Consider the following 20,731-nt stretch of genomic DNA (forward strand, 5'->3'; position numbering starts at 1 on the left):
CCTGGACTCTTCACCCCTACCCCAGCTCTATCTCCATTCCCACATAATCTAAAGCCTTTACCTTCATAATTCTCAAGACATGAATTTCGCACAGACACTTCTCTGTTTTGTGGCTTCATCAGTGTCGTATTAGTTTTTCGACATTTATATGTGCTTTCCAGATAGATTGTAAAGCTAACTCATTTAAGGAATGAGTTGGACAGATTTTTTTGCTTTTATTACCTTGAAATGACCTAGTTCTTTTCTGTGGTTTCCAACATCCTTTCTTTGTCACATTTTTATTGTGGTTTTTTTTAAATTTTTTTTTGTGCATTCCATTTTTGAGATTGCATCTCATTGATTGTTCTACATAAAGTCAAGAAAACAAGCTTATTCTTTCAGTTTCCTGAAAGGTTTAGAGTTTCACTCCAGGCAACTCTAAATCAGAAATGTCCAACAACCATTTGAACAAGAGGTGGTTTTTTATAGCTTTGGAAGTGGCTTATGCTCAAAGAATATAATCATGAAATATGTGACATAACCTTTCAAAGATGCCTCCTTATATTACACTTAAGAGTCACTTGAGGATTCGTGAGTCAATCAGTATATAATACTGAAAAAAGATACTCACTGGTAAGTTTATGCTGATGAGACAAGTGAATATAGTCTACCCTTTATCAAAACAGTCTCCCTTTTGAATTTTAAAATTTTTAAGTGGGGCACTTTTTCAGTCTTTACTCAGGAAACAAATTTCTTGTGGCCTCAAAAGAAAAAAAAATCTAAGAGAAAATTCAGGATAAATGTCTAATGATGACTTTTTTTTTCCTACTACAAGTTAGCTCATTCAAAGTAAACTATATTATTCATTTTGCACTGTACTTGCAATACTTATTTCTCTTTCACAATGCAGTTTTATGTTCTTTAGTATACTATAAGGAGGAAATTCTGGAAAAACAACCACAATTTTAGAGTGCAAAATATGCCCTCAATCTCAAACTTTTAAAAGCAACAACTTGGTGGAAGGGAATACCTATTAGATGGGTTACATTTGTTAGGGAGAAAAATAGAATCTTCTCATTCATAAGGGTTAAACACTCACTCAAGTTTTAAATATTGCCTTATTAAAAACTTCAATATTGGCTTGACTCAAAAGGAGAATAAATGCATAATAATGGAACTTCTAGTAATATAAATATAAAAAAATTTCTTGAATGAAATAAAACTCTCACTCAAGGCAAGGGATATTTCAAAATGTGAATACCAATTTGTTGCTTAACGAATGGGAAGGTAAAAGGAGATATCACACTGTGACAATTCACTGGATATCAGCCAATCTTATAAAGATAAAAGTGCAGAATTCTAAAGGAGATTGGCAGACATCCCAGATCAATTAAGGAAGAAATCCTGCAGTACAGGCAACATATTCATCTTTCAAACCTTAAATTTAGATAATGCAACTGAAGGACAGACATATGGAAGTAAAAATATAACTAAGTTGAAGAAAAATGATAGATATAGGGATCCTTTTACATTACAGACTGCATTCTATTGAGCTGAATCACTGGTTAATTCAATTAAGTAAAGGAAAACCAATGCTTGTGAGATCAGATCATCTGACCGATTGGGCCTGTTATCCAAGAGTCACACTGATAGTTTCACCTACAACCACTTAAAAGATCAAGTCTGAAAGTTACTGATCAAAGTATGTCAGCACTGTTGCTGGGCAAATTTTATTTGACATGCTATGTAGGATTCTAGATAAAATATAGTAATTGTGTATATACATTATGTATAGAGTAAACAATACAGTATAATATAAGTTGAACACATCTGGGCTTATGATTGTATTACCATGTACTATGATTTTCTTCAAATTAGGACCTGGAAAATAGAAATTAGGCATGCATCTCAGTCTAACAAATAGAAAGAAACATTGAAATTATAGTTTTAAAGATAAATATGTAACAAAATGGAACTCAGTGTCATGCTCTGTTGAGGAAAGGCAATGCTCAAGGCATGGGCTCCCTCACCAATAACTGGAAAGAAAAGAAAATTGACGCTGCTTTAAAAGAATTAAGTAATGTTACAGTTCTCCAGAACGCTAATATCAAAATAAATTCTTCACTCCTCAAAGACAGAGAATGTAATACTTTTTAAGAAGATGCTTAAAACATCTTTCTACAACTTATTTTACTATCAATAAGAATGAAATAATAAATAGGATACACGTGGCAAACAAGTTACCGGTAGTTAAAAATATGAAAGAGTTTAACAGAAGATTAACTTTCATTATTAAACGACAGTCATTAGATGGGTTAAAACTGGTGTGCTTCTTGACCAGACAATATAATTTAATAATATATTTTGCATGTACTTGATACAAAATATTCTATAACCATGTTAGTATTCTAGGTCTTTCAAATGAATAGGAACAATTTAAAAAAAATGCCACAGTTTGTTTTTATATGGATATTTCATTTTATTCTTTGGCACCAAATATTCAAACATTATCCTTTATATAATTTTAAAAATGAACTGAGTGTAATCTAATTTTTCTGAGCCAAATCAAGGTCAAAATCATTTTGTTAAATGTTTTAAGGCATCATAGTCAATGTCTTTTAGAAGTTTGGCATACTTTTAATCAACTGTATTTCATCTATATAGTTATTTCTACCACTAAAACACATTCTTCTTATCTGTGTTTTTATACATCTGAACCATTTATTTCTTTAAAACAAAATATATTTTGAAAATAAAAGCAACTATTAATTTTAAATCTTTCAGCCATCATTTTATTATATATTAATTATAGGAATTTTAAAATATCAGCTCATAAAAATTTGTAGAGAAAAATTTATTCTTGTATGTAATGAGACTTTTTAACAGCTATTTAACATGCATTTGAATGTGATAAAGCTACATATATAGCATGTGGTAAAAAATTATGAGTGAAAGCAAATTAAAAAAATAAAACAAAATATTCATATTTTTGAGAGTCTTGAAGGTAACCCATTATAATGTTCCCATTTTATAGGAAGAGATCTGAGTCCCATAAAAATTCAATATTAACCAAACTCAATAGTCTAGTGACAGAGCAGAATTTAGAATGTCATGTCACAGTGTTTTGCCTTTTCTGAGATCTACTGAGGGGAGGATGAATAACAGAGGGATATCCTCTTTGAATGGAGCAGGCTTCTCAACATAACTACTATAGAAAGGAAAAAAAGTCCTGCAATGAGTTGTAAGCTAGAAGTTTACCTTTTTCCAAAAAGGCTCTGGTGTGAGCCACTTGCAGAAATAAGAAGGCTTCAAAGCGGTCATACTATGTTTCAATGTTTCACTCCTTACCCACCATAACATTTATGAGTTAGTGAAGCCAAGCATATTTGAAAATTTAATGAAAAAACACCATTTTTATGTCCTAATAGTGCAAGGATAAGAGTATATGATAAAAAAAGTGTCACATCCTATCTACCCTTTTCATCAAATTATTACTGCTAGAATATTTGTTTGGGATAAATGCCATTGAACAATGGCTAAATATAGAATAGTTAATTCATATTATTCTGAGTGGTAATAAATATTTATAAACCTGATTTCATTTTGTTTGTTCATGTTCTTCTACGTGATCTATATGTATTTTTAAAATGTTTTTTATTGATTTTAGAGAGAGAGGAAGGGGAGGGAGGGAGAGAGAGATAGAGATATCAATGAGAGAAACATTGATGAGAGAGAAATATCCACTGCCATCTCCCGCACGCCCCTTACTGGGGATCGAGCCTGCAACACGGGCATGTGCTCAGACCTGAAATCCAAACAGTGACCTCTTGGCACATAGACAACATGCAAGCAATTGAGCCACACTGGCCAGGCTGACCTATTTGCCATTTAAAATGTAGTGGCAAATTCAGTATTGTGGTAAGTTAGTTTGAAATACGTGTGAAAAAGTAAGTTGAAACAGTCATATTTTATCTTTATGTCAGACCTTTCCCACTCAATATATTTTTATTAAAAATCTATTCTGTATACAATAATACCTTAGTTTAGATGATAAAGCTAATTTGTAAGAATTAATTATTAGGTAATATTTAAAACCAGGTTCAGAACAATTGATAGGCTTGAGTGTCTAATTTTTGTTTTGTCATTGATTTTGGATGTTTACTGACATTAAAAATAATCATGAACATGCTGATTACATGTGTTGTCCTTTAATATAGTTAGCTAAATTATTTGACACTATTAATTCACAATGCCTTGTGAGCACACACCATTTATTACTATCTTGGATACATTACTTTGAAGATCTTAAATTTAATATTTAATAAAATATATTTAAATAAATAATCCTCTTTAGCATTTTGATACTTGTTATTTTTCTAATTTTTCCTATATTCTCATTTTAGCTGCTAAGTTTGAAATTTTAATGAGCACTTCCAACCACTTTTTAAAAATGGTATTGTATTTTTAAATATATGTCTTTTATTGATTTCAAAGAGGAAGAAAGAGATAGAAACATCAATGATAAGAGAGAATCATTGATTGGCTGCCTCCTGTACACCCTCTACTGGGGATCAAGCCTGCAAGCCGGGCATGTGCCCTTGACCAGAATCAAAACTGGGACCCTTCTGTCTGCAGGCCAATGCTCTATCCACTGAGCCAAACCAGCTGCTAAGGCAGTGGTATCATATATTTCAATTAACCCCAAATTCAATCTCATCAATCTCTGACCCTCTTAATAATATAGATATGTACTTACTTGTCAATAATCCTTCTCCAATAGAATGCAAACGCCAATGGACTAGAGACGTTATCTCCTGTTTTCACTATATTCACCAGGGTTTTTAGACCAGGCCATGGCAAAAGGGAAAATCTAATGCTTAATTAATATTTGTTGAATGAATAAATGACTGACTGCAAACCCAGATTTTGTTCTTCTCCTTGGTGTGTCTTCCAGGGCTTGCTTACATTTTGAGACAAAGTGATCAGACCTTTTCTCAGCGGCTTTTAGACTTTTTCTACTATACCCCATAGAAATAACTTTCATATCTGTGTGTGTGTGTTTGAAACAAAATATTCCTGAAACAATACTTCACTGTATTTTCAGTGAACCCTGATAAATAAATCTCTAAGCTATTGCTTCCATACTATTTATTTAAAGAATAATTCTGGAGCACAGAGAACTTTTACAGTAGTGAAAACACTGTGTATAACATAATGATGAATATGCATGCTTATATATTTGTCCAAGCCCATGAAATGTAAAACTCCAAGAGTGAACCATTATGTAACCTTTATGTATTTTTATGTATACCATATGGAACCAAGAGTGTGCCATCAGGTAAACGGGAGTTTTTGTTATGTAGATTCATAAATTGTAACAAAAGTACCACTCTGGTGGGTGGATGTTGATTATAGGAGAGGCTATATATGTGTGGGTGCAGAGGGCATATGGGAAATCTACATAGTCCACTCAATTTTCCTGTGAACATAAAACTACTCTGAAATCTGAAGTATTAACAAAAACAGAATAATAACGCTGCTCTTGAAATTGATTTCACAACCCACACACCTGCGGTTTGTAAAACACCGTTTTAGACAAAAATGACAAGCGATGAACCACATCGATCTTTGCGTTTGTGGAAAGAACACGTGTCCTCGTAAGCATCGGATAGCACAATTGCCAGGTCCATCTTTTCCTGAACTTTCTACCCTTCCCAGCTACTTCAGCTCTCTCTGTGGATATCACTGACTTTTCATAACTCCGACTTTCAGAAGCTAGGAAGCCTGAAAGAAAATGAAAAGTGTCCCTTCTGGGTCCCATGGTGAGCAGCTGAGAAATTATGTAAATTTGGACTTGCATTCAGCTACAAACAAAGCAATGTACAAAAATTATTTCATAAAATTCTCAACACGATCATACAAACCAAGAATTGCTACTCTCCTTTTATAAGTTAAACAATTGAGGCCCAAGAGGTCAGATGACGTACTCAAGGAGACCAAGTTAATGAGCAGCAGGGTCTAGACCCACTCCTGTTGCCAATAGTCTCCCTCTGGGGGAGACAGATGCCTGATGAGGAAGTCCCTGGAGCCAGAGGCAGCTCCTCCCGAGCTCAGAGCCTCCAGATCCTCAGAGAGGGGAGGCCCAGAGGCCTGCATGTTCAGGCCTCTTCCTATGGACCATGAAGATAGAGAACACAATGCTCTCTCAAACTTCACCTTGCCAGTCTGTACCCTCCTCACCCCCACCCCCCCATCTCCAGCCCCTTCCACTGTGCAGGGGGTGGCGGTGAGGCATCTAAAAGCAGCCTTGATCATTGATTACACACTTCAACACATGGACGTGGCCCATGACTACAAGAGCCCTGTGAGCTAGGAAGGAAGGACTGCTGTCCCCCTGAGAAATTAACCTTGACTTAGCTAAGGTCATATCCACTGAAGCTCAAAGGAAAGCACAGAACTGGGCTCCTCTGCAATTGCGTGTTTCCATTTTTTCCCAGAGGGAAATCTTCACTAAGTAGAACTAGTCAAGATTTATTGCAAACTAAACACTGCCAATTCCAGTCCCTCCCCAGACCCCACTGTCACCAAGGCATGCGCTATGCCTTGCAGGTGAATGAGCCAGTCCCCTTTGGAGAAGTACTTGGGTTCTACCTTCACCCACTTCCTCCGGGCCACCTTGTTTGCTCTCTGCTCCCTTTCTGGACTAATGTCTCTGCTCCCTTTCTGGACTAATGACTGGCTCATTCACCTGCAAGGCATAGCGCATGCCTTGGTGACAGTGGGGTCTGGGAAGGGACTGGAATTGGTAGTGTTTAGTTTGCAATAAATCTTGACTAGTTCTACTTAGTGAAGATTTCCCAAACGCAGGGTGGTGGGAAGAGTCCTGGCCCTCTGTCAAGCCGGGCATGGGCATGCTCAGTTGCGGAGCGGGAGTTGGCCAGGCCTGGGGAGCCGGGTGCGCACAGCCCTGGGGCCGCCGCCTCCGGGCAGAGGCCGCGCCGCGCCGCTCGCCGCCCCGGAACGCGCGGCGCCCGCCCCCTGCAGCCTGTGCTGCAGCGGCTGGCCACCGGAGGGGGCGAACAAACGTCAACCTGTTGTTTGTCCCGTCACCATTTATCAGCTCTCAGCACCACAAGGAAGTGCGGCACCCGCGCGCCCAGAAAGTTCAGCATGCAGGAAGTTTGGGGAGAGCTTGGCGACTAAGCACAGCGGCGGGCCATCGCGGGGCGAGCGCAGGCGGCAACAGCGCGGCGCGGCAGCGGCCGTCCCGGGAGATCTCCCGGATTTTTCTTAGAGCAACGCTGTCCCTCGGTCTCTGATCCCAATGCACCGGCTCACCCTTGTCTACACTCTGATCTGCGCAAACTTTTGCAGCTATCGGGACACTTCTGCAGCCCCGCAGAGCGCATCCATCAAAGCTTTGCGCAACGCCAACCTCAGGCGAGATGGTAAGAGGCTCAGATTTTTATTTATTTATTTTATTAAAAGGAATCACCTTTTCTTGTCCTCTCTTCGTCTCTTTCTCTGGCGAACCCTGGTGAATGCATTGTGGTATGGGGGTTTTTGTATCCGTCCTCAGTCCTGAGAGAGCCCCCTTTTTTTCTGGAATAGGACGGAGAAGTGTGGGATGCGTGCCGGAGGGAATGGAACCGGTCAGGTGGCTCTCTGCCTGCACTCTAGAGAAGTCGATTTAATGCCCAGTAGGTACTGATTCCAGAACCGCGGAGTTGCAGAAAGTTGCAGGCTGCGCCGCCCATTGGTGAAGCTCTTGACCTTTTGAACTTGAAACTCAGATAGAGGAGACAAAGTAGATGGAGGCACTCAGGAGTGACTTTCTCTGGGTGACTTATTTTAATTGTTATTGTTTTAGTGGAGAAAGAGGGAACGAGGCATTTCAGTATCTCAGTTACATCTGGGGCAGACTGACAACTTTTATATACATTACTTCTTTTTAGGAGATGGATGTGTGCCAATTCTGTCCCCAGAGTGACTTTCCCACTGGGGTTCAGAGTGGCTCAGAAGCTCAGAGTCTGGGAGAATAGGGATTTTGGGGTTCCATCTGTACCATAGGGGGACCGGTTTCTGCTATTAATTTCCTTGCACAGAAGGCTTTTCAACTGTTTGAAAAAAAAAAAAAAAAAAGCAAAGCTCTTTAAACAGCTATCCCAAGCAAGCTTGTTTGTTTTCCTTTATTCTGGAGGACACCTGGGTCATTTGGATCCCAGAGACTTTAATTCAGTTTATTTATTTTCTGGGCCTCCACCGAGATCCGAAGTTGATTTATTTCTCAATTCTCAACTACAGCGGATGTTGCCAGTATTTTGCAGCTGTTTCTGCCATCTACCTGAAGTGACCCATAGGTTTTCCTTCATCAATAACATCTTCCTCTGCTTGTGTACCGTTCTAACACATCCCCGAAGATCACCAAGTTAATCTTAATGGCTTCACTGTTTGAGCTGGCAACATTAGACTGTTCTCTGGTAAATTCATATTAGCCATCTTATTCTCTCATTGTATGTCCTTAACTTGGACTTTGCTAAAAAGCTTCTGAACTTTGAAACAAAGAATCTTCATTAAATTTTCTGATGACAAGTAAACTGCAGATTTCAGTACATTCAAGTCATCCGAAGTGGTGTGTGTGTGGAGGGTACAGAAAACTGTGGAGTCAACTCCTGGCCAGAGATCCCCCTATATGTATAGAATTACTTCATTGTAGCATTTTATGTAAAATGTGCTCTTAGTACCTTTCTGATAACTTTCCAACTTAATTACAGTATAACATTGTCTTACTAAACTTAAAAAGAAAAAAGTTTAGGCTTAAGATCAATCTTATATAATTTTGTTTTACTCGTTAATATTTCCATCAAGAGTCTTCTTCTAGTCGAATTTTTAGATTTGTTAACGCTTGCACTTTATATGCCCTTTCAGCTGCAGAAAGTGAAATGCCATTTCTAATTTGCATGACTTCATAGCCATAATTGTGTAATCCGTGGCCTCCCAGTATCAGTTACAAGAAGTCAAGGACAGAATCTGAAAGTCTGTAAGCGTTGCCCATTAGCCCACGATTCTGACTAAAACCAAGTCATGCAGCTCATAATATTATTTTGAAAATAATAATCTCATTTTATTTTTCTATGTGAAAACTCTATACATCTGTCACGTCTATATAACAAATGATATACTTTATCAGAATTTCAAAAACTTCCCTGGATTTAGTTCTCCATATTTTAGCTAAAGCTACTTTGCAATTATTCTAATAGTAGACACACACACACACACACACACACACACACACACACACACACACATTTTGATTGGTTTATATTGTTCTATACTTTTCTCAACGTCAATCTCATTCTATAAATACTGGTAAGACTAGGAAAGGGGAAAGGATATTTAGAATAAAAGAAAATTGTCACATATAAACAGATTAACAATCTATCTGTAGTGTTAATATTTCATAGGGAGGGGATGTGATTAGGAAAAAAAAAAGTCTAAAAGGGCACCTTGAGTGGGGATTGACAATAATGTAAAAAATGTTGAGGAACATTGCCAGAGAGTTTTGGAGAGACAGTAGAATAAAGAGTCTTTGAAAAAGTCTAGACGTTGTCTGGAAAATCTTAATGGCAACAGTTGAGCTGACAAGAGAAAGTAATAACTTATTAAATTGAACCCTTATTCTGATTCCAGACATTTTCCACTTGCTGTCCCAACGTTTCCTAATGCTTCATTAAAGAAGACAATAGTCTTGATCTTTTGACTGTCAGATTAAGATAGGGTATAAGCTTGGGAAGGTCATGGACATGGAATATAAGGGGAAATAAAGAAGATAAAAGTTCCTAAACATAATTTAGGGTCTCTAGAAGATCTGGCGCTCAGATTACAAATGGCAAGAAATCACAACAAAGAAATTAGCAACGATCCCTGAATAGGGGTTTTGTAAACTATTACCTCATGATGAAACTGTCATTTCACTGAGTGCCATCAATGTCTCCCTGATGACCCTGTTAGCTGCTACCTAATGTCGGGGTTAATAAAGGAACAGAGAGGGCAGGCAGGCATCTTGTGCTGGACATGAGGTGGGTTGGATCCTGTCCAGCCAGATTAAAAAAAAACAAAACTTGTTTTTTATCAACCTGTACTTAATAGCTCCAGATAACTAGAGTAATTAAGAAATTATACAGAAGTGAAGTGTAAGGGTTGATTAATAATATAGGTTTCTGCTATCCAGTATAACAGGTTGGTCTGCTGCTGTCTACTGGCTTTCCAGAGCTCATCATTATATTATACAGTTATCTCTTGGGGGTTAGGTTGTCGACCCTTTGTCAGTCAAATATCCAAATATAACTTTTGACTCCCCAAACCTTAACTACTAATAGCCTACTATTGACTGGAAGCCTTACCGATAACATAAACAATCAATTAACACATATTTTGTATTATATGTATTATACACTGTATTCTTACAATAAAGTAAGCTACAAAAAAGTAAAATTTAATTGAAAATTACAAGGAAATGAAAATATTTATAGTATTTATTGAAAAAAAAATCCATGTATAAGTGTACCTGCGCAGTTCAAACCTGTGTTGTTCAAGGGTCAACTATATTATTGTCCTAAAAGGAATATCTGTAGAGCCCTTCCCAGCACCTGCAGCATGGCTAACGGTGACAAAATGGAGGACAGTGGTGGGATTTGGTCTCTGTATCCAAGAAGAAAAAGGTCCTACATCTAAGAAGGAGTAAAATTAGATTGCAGTACTTAATTGAATATTTATACTTCCTCATATCATATTTATTATTTTTTCTCAAACTGATTCACCTCTTGGGACAAAAAAACAACAAAACAAAAACCTCTCATTTGGCAATAGCATCCCTGTATTCTTATTTTAATGCCTATGTACTTGGTGATTTTTAATAATAACTGGCCACAACTGGTATTGCTTAGAGTGTGGATCAAGAAGTGTAAAGGTAGCAATTAACTGACAGCATTACTTACTCATTTTCACATCAAACTAGATAGAACTTCCTGCTGAGGGGATTAAGAATACAGAGTCATTCTTCATTTTCTTGACTTATTGTTGCTTTCAGAAAGTACAGGTTTTTGTGGTAAGTGGTTCTGAATTTGGTTTTGTTTTGTTATTTAGTATTCTTGTTCTTGAATCATCTATTACATTATCATAATCTAGACATAGGCTTGCACTTTTAGTAATTGTGGTCTTAGGTTTTTAAGTACTCAAGCTGGATGTTTAAATAACATGGGCTCCTATTACCCCAGTGGAAGACAGTACTGTACATTGACTTTGGTGCAAGGATCAAAGCTTAAAGGGAAGGCAATACAGTAGAAGACAATATAAACAAATTAAAGTGTCTGAAAGCTAAGAATCAGATTTGTGTCTAAATCATACATTCTTCAGTGTTTATATTTCTGTTAATCTCTAAGGATATTAAAACCTTATAATCTTATAGAGCATAGTGGTGATTACATATTTTAAACGCAGCATAGCATTGACTCACCACCATAGATTACATTGTTTAATAGAGGTTCTTTTTTTAAAATTTATTCTTATTGTTGAAAGTATTACAGATATCTCCCTCACCTCACTGATCTCCCCCATCCCACTCCTACCCCCTTCTCATGCCTTCACTAAACTATTGTCTATGTTCATGGGTTTTCCATATATGCATATAAGTTCTATGGTTAATTTCTTCCCACTTCCCACTTCCCACTTCCCTCTGAATATGCCAGTCTGTTGCATGCTTCAATGTCTCTGGTTTTATTTTGTTCATCAGTTTGTTCATTAAATTCCACATTTAAGTGAGATCATGTGATACTTGTCTTTCTCTGTCTCACTTATTTCACTTAGCATAATACTCTCCAGGTCCCTCCATGCTGTTTCAAAGGGTAAGAGATCCTTCTTTTTTACAGCTCATAGAATTCCATTGTTCTTTTTAAAAGGCTGGTTCAGCCACGTGTTTATATACTTTGTAATAGAAGAGGCCACTAGGTTGTGAGTTATAGGGATGACCATGTTTGCCGGAAACCAAACATTGAGACATTGGAAGTTAAATGTGAAAAGGGAATCCGGAATGCTTTGGTCAACCTTAATCGCTCTGAATGGTCAGAGCTAGTCACTCATTGTTTAGTTGAGACATTGGTAGTTAAAGTAACTCTCACCTTTTAATCATATGTAAATTTTTGCTGATTGTCTATTAGTGGAATTTCTTGCCTAAAGGATATGGGTGTATCTCAGAACCCCAATAAAAGAGATGGCAAAGGCCAGAGCAGGGAGTAGTCCTCCCACTAGAGGTGGGCTCCCGCCTGGCCCCCATTTACCCAAATTGATTCTTTTCTAGCTTCTTTTCATTTTGATTGCGGCCTTCTCCAGAAACCGGACCTGAACGGGAACCCTGAAAGACGCGGGATGTGATAAGGGATTCCACACATGTTGTGTTTATTAAATGACAGTGATTTTTGTCTATAGGATTTCCCCTTTAAGTGAAAGAAAGCAAAATATTGTTTCAGAGACACAAGTTCAAATAATGTCCCCAGGAGTTACTGACAAGCTATAAGCATGGTGGCACACAGGATTCTTGAGAACAAGTGGTCTCAGATAACCCCATCATTCTAAAAGTCTGGAAGGATGTGCATCGTTATATCACTGTTCTGGAGAGTTGAGTCATAATGCAAATCGTTTTTCTTCTAGAACTTACTCTTGAACTTTCTTTGCTGAAATGATCTGATTAGCATAAAAACCCACTTCCTGAACACCTTAATAAAATCATTTCTTGTATTAAAATAGGAACATCTTTTAAGCAAACCAGGTGTAGGATGTTTCTAACTCTTCAATGCCATGTTATTTCTGTAATGTATTGTCCTTTATAAAAGATCAAGATGACTTTAGAGAAGAGATGGCTTACCCTTTGCACTACCTGATCTCTTTTAAGGTTACCTCTTTTCAAGGTCACACTTTACTTGATCTGGACTGTCTAGAGAAGAAGGAACAAATAATTGTTTACCCTGAGCTCTGCTGCTGACCGTATTATAACTATTATTCATTTATTCAAAAATTATTTATTGTATCTCTAATAACTGCCAGTTTCTGTGCCAGATGCTTAGTTATCAAACACATTTTGAATGAAACAAATATGGTTCCTGCCTTCTTGGAGCCTATGGTCTAGTGGGCAAAATAGAAAAATAAGTGCTTAGTTCCAGTGTGTTGTCATTGTGTTTGGATGCACCCTGGAGAGTCCCTCGATTCTCAAGAAGTACCTTACAGGCCAGCATGGAATGCCTTGGAAACTGAACATGTATAGCTTCAGATTCTCTACTCCTGTTTCAATAGAACAATTCTATGTATCTCCACATTTCTGTTTCACATATTTGAATTCTTTCTAAGATTTTTATTTGTAAAAAATGTATTTTCCAGTTTAAGAAACCATGAAATCACTATGATGTGTGATAGGTGCTTTAATAAAGGAAATACACAGGAGTATGGGAATTCAAAAGGAGGACCTAATACAGATTTAGGGATTGGAGAAGGCTTCCTGGAGGAAGTGATGTCTAAACTGGGGAATGAAGAAGTTAGTAGCAGTTAAGAAGTTGGTAGCAGTGAGGAAGGAGGTTGGGTTTTCTAGTGCAGAGAATAGCACTTGCCCAGATTTGGAGATGAGAATATTGGTAAGCAAGTGTCCGCTAGTGAAAGGTCTGGGAAGTAATGTTAGGGAGTTTGGCAGTCATGCTGAGGGCAATGGGAAGCCAGTGAAAGATTTAATTTAGGGAAAGATATGCCCTGTTCTGTGTTTCAATGTCGAGTGCTGTAGTGTTTCTGAGAAGTCAGCCAGACCAGTGCTGTGATCAAGACCAGCTTTTTGTCTGGCTCCTGTGACTCAGTGGTTGAGCATTGACCTATGAACCAGGAGGTCACACTTTGATTCTTGGTCAGGGCACATGCCTGGGTTGCAGGGTCCATCCCCAGTAAGGGGCATGCAGGAGGCAGCCGATCAATGATTCTCTCTCATCATTGATGTTTCTATCTCTCTTTCCTTCTCCCTTCCTCTCTCTGAAATCCTACCTAATAAAATGGTAATATGTAAATTACCATCACTCCGCTATGCCCACGATTGGGCCAGCAGGAGGCGCAGGGGGCGGGACTCGGGGTGGCTGGGGTAGCCGATTGGGCCAGCGGGACGCTGATTGGCTGTGCCATGGCTGTGCTGCAGAACAGAAGGGGCCTCTGGGGCAGTGAGCTCACGTCCCGCCGCGGACCATCAAAAGCAGGGGAGCTGGGTGCCTGTCCACTCCAGCACCAGGCCTTTCAGAAGCCTCCACCACGCCGGAGGCTTCCAAAAGGCCTGGTGCACCAGCGGACAGGCACCCAGCTCCCACACGATCGAAAGTGAAAGCGTGTAGGGGACCCTACACGTGCATGATTCAATCATGCACTGGGCCTCTAGTCAATAATAATAAAAAATAAAAGGCCAGTCTTTCTACACCTCCACTGCCTGTGGGACATAGACACAGAAGACATTCTCAATATGCTAGAGGACATGCCTGAGTTTTCTTGGGACATCACTGAGGTCCCCTCACCCTAGATACCCCTCTGCAGCTCAGAACCCCAGATATTAGAAACTGTTGACTGTATCTGAAGTCTCATAGGGTAATATAAATCATGAAAGTGACCTGTCTAGTGCTTTAAGTTATTTCACTTCTATATTTCAGAATTAATGCAATTTAAAAGGGAGCACTTTTACATTAACTCTTATAAGGACAATTTTGACAAAAAATTACAAGGGCATCCTCTCTAATAAAACAGTAATATGCAAATTGACCGCACCTTCGCTACACCCATAAGCCACGCCCACCGGCCACGCCCACCGGCCACGCCCACCGGCCAACCAGGAGCAAATATACACGTTAAACCAGCAAAGATGGCGGGGGGAAAGGGCAGCACCCATGTCAGTGAGATCCAAGCCATGATGGTGGACCAGGGCAGGCGGCGTGGGTTAAGGCCGGCAGCCGCCTGCCCAGGTCCGCCATCCCCGATCGCGGACCAGGGCAGGCGGCGTGGGTTCACGCCCGCTGCCGCCTGCCCAGGTCCGCCATCCCCGATCGCGGACCAGGGCAGGCGGCGTGGGTTCACGCCCGCTGCCGCCTGCCCAGGTCCGCCATCCCCGATCGCGGACCTGGGCAGGCGGCGTGGGTTCACGCCCGCTGCCTCCTGCCCAGGTCCGCCATCCCCGATCGCGGACCTGGGCAGGCGGCGTGGGTTCACGCCCGCTGCCGCCTGCCCAGGTCCGCCATCACCGATCGCGGACCAGGGCAGGCGGCGTGGGTTAAGGCCGGCAGCCGGCTGCCCAGGTCCACGATCACAGATCACGGACCAGGACAGCTGCCTGCCCAGGTCCATCACTGATCTCAGAGCTGGGCAGGCAGCGTAGGTTAAGGCCTGCAGCCGCCTGCCCAGGTCCATGATGAGGGATCACGGACCAGGGAAGGCGGCAAGGGTTAGCGCCCGTAGCTGCCTGCCCAGGTCCGACATCACCGATCTCGGACGAGGGCAGGCAGCTTGGGTTAGCGCCCACAGCCGCCTGACCAGGTCCTGGATAAGGGCTTCGAGTCAGCCATTGCCAGTGGCAGCTGACTTAAAGCCCCTATCAGGGATCATGGACCAGGTCAGGCAGCGTGGGTTAAAGCCCACAGCCGGCTGCCCAGGTCCGTGATCACCGATCTCAGAGCAGGGCAGGCAGCGTGGGTTAAAGCCTGCAGCAGGCTGCCCAGGTCCACGATCATGGATCACAGACCATGGCAGGCGTCATGGGTTAGCACCCGCAGAGGCCTGCCCAGGTACCGGATCACGGATCCAGGTGGCGTGGGTTAGCACCCACAGCCGCCTGACCATGTCCCCGATAGGGACTTGGAGTCTAGCATAAGGAAAAGAATAGTCAGCAAAATCAGGAGACAAGGTTTCATAAGTTCTCCCCTAGGTCACCACTGTTCTCTTATACATTTTAAGTATCCCAGACTTTGCATGATGGGATTTGATTTGAATTATGCCTGATAGAGATTTCATGACATGAATTGTAGGCTCATTCTTTCTTTTTGTGGTTGCCTGACTGAGAAAGGCCTTGGAATGAGAGAAGGCACTTTTATTTTCCTTTTTCATTCTTTAGAGGCTGAGGAATTACAGTTATATGAAGAAGTTAGTGAGAGAATGAAAGTCTCATGCTGTATTATTCTGTAAGTTTTATCATGTGGACTATCAAAAACTTGGTGGGATCCTTTTCAAGAGGTGTTACAAAAATTATGTTGAAATTAACATTCAAGAGTAAAAGGAGAGAAGTGAGTGGTGGGTAAAGGAAAGAACTTTGTCCTAGAAACCAAATAGAAGCCACATAAACCTTCAGATTCTTACTCATTGTGCTTTGGAGGTATCCTATCTAATGAAAGAGTAATATACAGATTGATCATCACTGCAACACACAATATAGCTGCCCCCATGTGGTCAAAGATCCTGCCCCCATGTGGACACAAGATGGCCACCACAAGATGGCCAGCAGGAGAGGGCAGTTGGGAGGCACCCAGCCTGCAAGGGAGGGCAGTTGAGAAGGACTAGGCCTGCAAGGGAGGGCAGTTGGAGGTGATCAACCCTGCAGGAGAGGGCAGTTAGGGGTGACCAGGCCGGCAGAGGAGGGAAGTTGGGGGCAAACAGGCTGGCAGCAGAGTGGTTAGGGGCAATCAGGAAGGCAGGCAGGCAAGCAGTTGGGAGCCAGCAGTCCTGGATTGTGAGAGGGATGTTCGACTGCCCGTTTAGGCCCGATCCCATCGGGCCTAAACGGGCAGTCGGACATCCCTTGAGGGGTCCCATATTGGAGAGGGTATAGGCTGGGCTGAGGGACAACCCCCCTCCGTGCACGAATTTCGTGCACCGGGCCTCTAGTCTATATATATAAAAGGCTAAGTTGACTGGCGCATGCGCAATACATAGAAAGCTCTTGCTGGCAGCAATCGCACGCATGTATTTTGATCTGTCATTGTCGATTGTGAATTTGGTTGACATTTCTATTATAGAGAAAGGGTAAATAGTGATTTTAAAATATTTCTTCTAAACTTTTCTTTCAATGTGCATGAATCCATGCACCGGGCCACTAGTAATATATAAGAGCAAAAAAAGATAGAATCCAAGGCAAATACTGCAGCAGAAATGTACTGCCTCCCCACACAGTATTTCAGGACCCACTGTAAGTCATAAATAAAGGAATAAGCCCACGAGACACTAACGTGTACACGTGCACAGACAGGAGGAAATATTGTCTTCCAAGGATGTTTTTCAGAACAGGAATGAAGCAAACCTTGTTTCTTACAAGAGTTGATGATGCATTTAATCTTTGCTCTCACCTTGACATGCAGACATTGGCATATTAACTTTAATATTGGTAGATTAATACTGTGTTTTCTTATTTTTGTGCCATGTGCAAATTAGTGGTTTTTGGATAATTGGGAGACAGAGAGGTCTGTGAAAGAACCATAGGCATGCGAGCTGTCTTTCATAAGGAGGAATGATCCTTTCTCAGATATTAGGTTTTTCACTTGAGCACCTTTTTGTATAGTGTTTATAAAGACATAATTGTGAATGCAGTACTTTGTCTATAAAAGTGAGCTAAACATGATGGAAAGCTTGTATCAAAGGATTTTTGATTTCTGAAATTTGAAATCTAGCATGTCTTCTTTGGTCTGAGGTAGTGCAGTGACAATTGCTGGGGTGAGTTATGAACATGGGTTGAATATTCTGTGTTAGTTTTTAACAAGTCATTTCAGACCCAATGGTGAGAAGCTGCTGACAAGTTTTATATTTTACTGAAACACTTAATAAGCAATATAGCAATAGCATAATTTTCTAGAATTTAGCTATTCAGCAACCTCAACTATGTAAAACACAACCAAATGAACTAATAAATATGCAACAAATTCGCTTAAAAGCCAAAATTAGTGTCACAAAGTATATAAATGAGTTCATAAAGTTCATGCGGTAGACATTAAAAGACCATTTGCCTTTACTTCACATGCAATTCCATCCCACTTGCTTATGTGGTCCCTCCCCATATCCACACAGACTGGGAGCTTGCTGTTACGTCAGAGAACTGGACTGGTTACAGTTATCACACTGTTAGCTTTGAGAAGTGACAGCTAATAGTTTTCTTGCCTCCTCTTATATTTTCAAGCTTTGAAAATCATTTTAAAGACCTAAGAAAGCACAGCTGGCTTAGGCTTCTTATTGAATACAGTGAAAAATGCAACTGAATGTTTGTGCTGCCCTCTAAATTTATACCCTGAAATTTGTAATCCCCAAAGTGCTGATAATAGAAAGTGGAATTTGGGGGAATTGATTAGATTATGAGGGCAGAATCCTCATGAATGGAATTAGTGTCCTTGTGAAAGAGACACTCGAGAGATGCCTTCCTCCATCTGCCATGTGAGGATACAGCGAAAAAACATTGAACTTACGGGCACCTCAATCTTGGGCTCTAGAACAGTAAGAGATACATTTCTGCTATTTTATAAGCCATGGTCTATGGTATTTTGTTTCAGCAAGTCCAAATGGACTAAGACACAACCTATTTCCCAATGCCAGCAGGGAATCATTATATTGCAGCCTAGTAATTTTCTGATGTCTTTATTAATGCCTTTGAGTCAAAAAGGAAAGTTTAGATTACATATTTGATAGGTTTACCAGTATCATAAGTTGGAAATAGTATCAGTTTAAGCATATATGGATTTCAGCAGAAAATTTACAATGCTCACTTTTACAGCCTTGTGGAAACAAGCAATTGTAGCCTGGATGGTAACAAGCTGTTGCTATCATTCTTTTAGTGGTAACTGGCAGATTTGTGTTAGTCAGGAGGGAGGTGAGCAGGGATTTCTATCAGTACTTTGGATTAGCTCCTATTGGGATTAGAATCCTTAATAATTTGAATGAAGACATGGAAAACACATCTTCCAAACTTGCATATTTTAGCTGGAAAGAATACTTATTAGGTTGGATTACATGCCAAGTTTGGCTGACTTTTTCTGTATAGGGCCAAATAGCAAATATTTTAGGCTTTATAGACCATCAATTTCCTGTTTCATGTTACATGAAAACAGCCATCCTATCTAATAAAAGAGTAATATACAAATTGACCATCACCCCAATACACAAGATGGCTGCCCTCATGTGGACACAAGATGGCCACCACAAGATGGCCTGCAGGAGAGGGCAGTTGGGAGGGACCAGGCCTGCAAGGGAGGGCAGTTGAAGGCGATCAAGCCTGCAGGGGAGGGCAGTTAGGGGAGGTAGGATCGGGCCTAAATGGGCAGTCAGACATCTCTCGAGGGGTCCCAGATTGGAGAGGGTGCAGGCTGGGCTAAGGGACACACACCCCCGTGCACGAATTTCGTGCACCGGGCCTCTAGTAGAAATTATATAAATGAATGGGTGTGGCTGTGTTCCAATAAAATGTTATTTACAAAATAGGTAGTGTGCCTGTACCTATAGTTTACTGATTTTGAATTATAAAATCTACATGCTCTTAGGTTGAAATGATGGGCTTATCCTATTAAAATGAAATTCAACAGAGATAAATGAAAAATCTAGCTCTTTGGCTAGAAAATAAGAGCAACTACATAATTATAAAATAAAATAACTTGAATTAGCACCAGTTTATGCAATGGTTGATTAGAGAGATAGATAGATGATAGATAGACAGACAGATATGGTCTATACCCATATCTCTCTTTATCTTCTGACTGGTTTAGTTGAACACAGCTTATGTTTCAACAAATGATGTAGTTGCTAACCAACAATAACATCAAGTATAAACCCAGTATTTCGCATTAATAAGTTATCTGAGAATCAGAGTCAGCAATGCTCTTCTAAGTCAGTCCTGTATGTGGGTATTGTGCTCTTATATTCCCTCCTATGTATGATTCTACCTCCTTTTTTGATGTTGTTGTTAATCTCTACGATATTTTTTCACTGACTTTTAGAGAGAGTGAAAGAGAGGGGGAGAGACAGAGAGAGAAACATCAATGTGAGAAAGACATGTGGCCCCAGTGGGCCAGCAGGGGATCCAACCTGCAACTGAGGTATGTTCCCTTGACTGGAATTGAACCTGTGACTCTTTAGTCCATGGGCCAGTGCTCAATCTACTGAGCCAAACTGGCTAGGGCAGATTCTACCTCTTTCTGATTCCCTCAATCCCAAGACCTAAACCCACAGAGTTTACTCCCCCTCCTATATTTAAACTTTCCCTTCTAATTGGCTCCATCCTCTCACCAACTCATATCTACAAGTTTCTTTGCACCCTCCCATAACATATACAAGGTGTTTTACTGATTCTCTTCATTTTATCACCATATTAACTTCTTCAGTCTCAACTATAGCTCACTGTCTCCATTCCTCTTTACCCTTTGCAATGTCATCATCTTTGCTGCTCCACTGAACTGTGCTGGGTGAGGTCACTATAATTTGTAGCCTCCGTGTGATTGGCATGTCTTTTCTTGAAATGTTCCCTTCCCTTGGCTTGACACTGCCCCTTCTTTGCCTTAACTGCTCCTAAATGATACGTTTTAAAGGGTGATATAAACTGAATGCTTATTTTAGGTTATTTGGAGTAGCAAAGTCTATTTTATGTTTTGTTCTGTGCCCACAACCATTACGAACAGTGAAAGATCTTAGAATGTATGGAACATCTTGTTATATAAAAAGAAAGAGC

The 20,731-nt window shown here is 40.3% G+C and overlaps 1 protein-coding gene across 2 annotated transcripts in view; it reads left to right on the forward strand.

Moving 5' to 3' along the window:
* Window positions 1-6,940: 6,940 nt before the first annotated feature.
* PDGFD (platelet derived growth factor D) overlaps window positions 6,941-20,731 on the forward strand; it is a 232,636-nt gene continuing 218,845 nt past the window's right edge. For both annotated transcript variants that reach the window (XM_079787023.1, XM_079787022.1), the window contains exon 1: window positions 6,941-7,427. In XM_079787023.1, the coding sequence (XP_079643149.1) occupies window positions 7,304-7,427 (124 nt within the window). In that variant the 5' untranslated portion in view covers window positions 6,941-7,303. The remainder of the gene's footprint in view (window positions 7,428-20,731) is intronic.

This window comes from Cnephaeus nilssonii (assembly GCF_951640355.1).
Source record: "Cnephaeus nilssonii genome assembly, chromosome: 13".
Taxonomy (NCBI): domain Eukaryota; kingdom Metazoa; phylum Chordata; class Mammalia; order Chiroptera; family Vespertilionidae; genus Cnephaeus; species Cnephaeus nilssonii.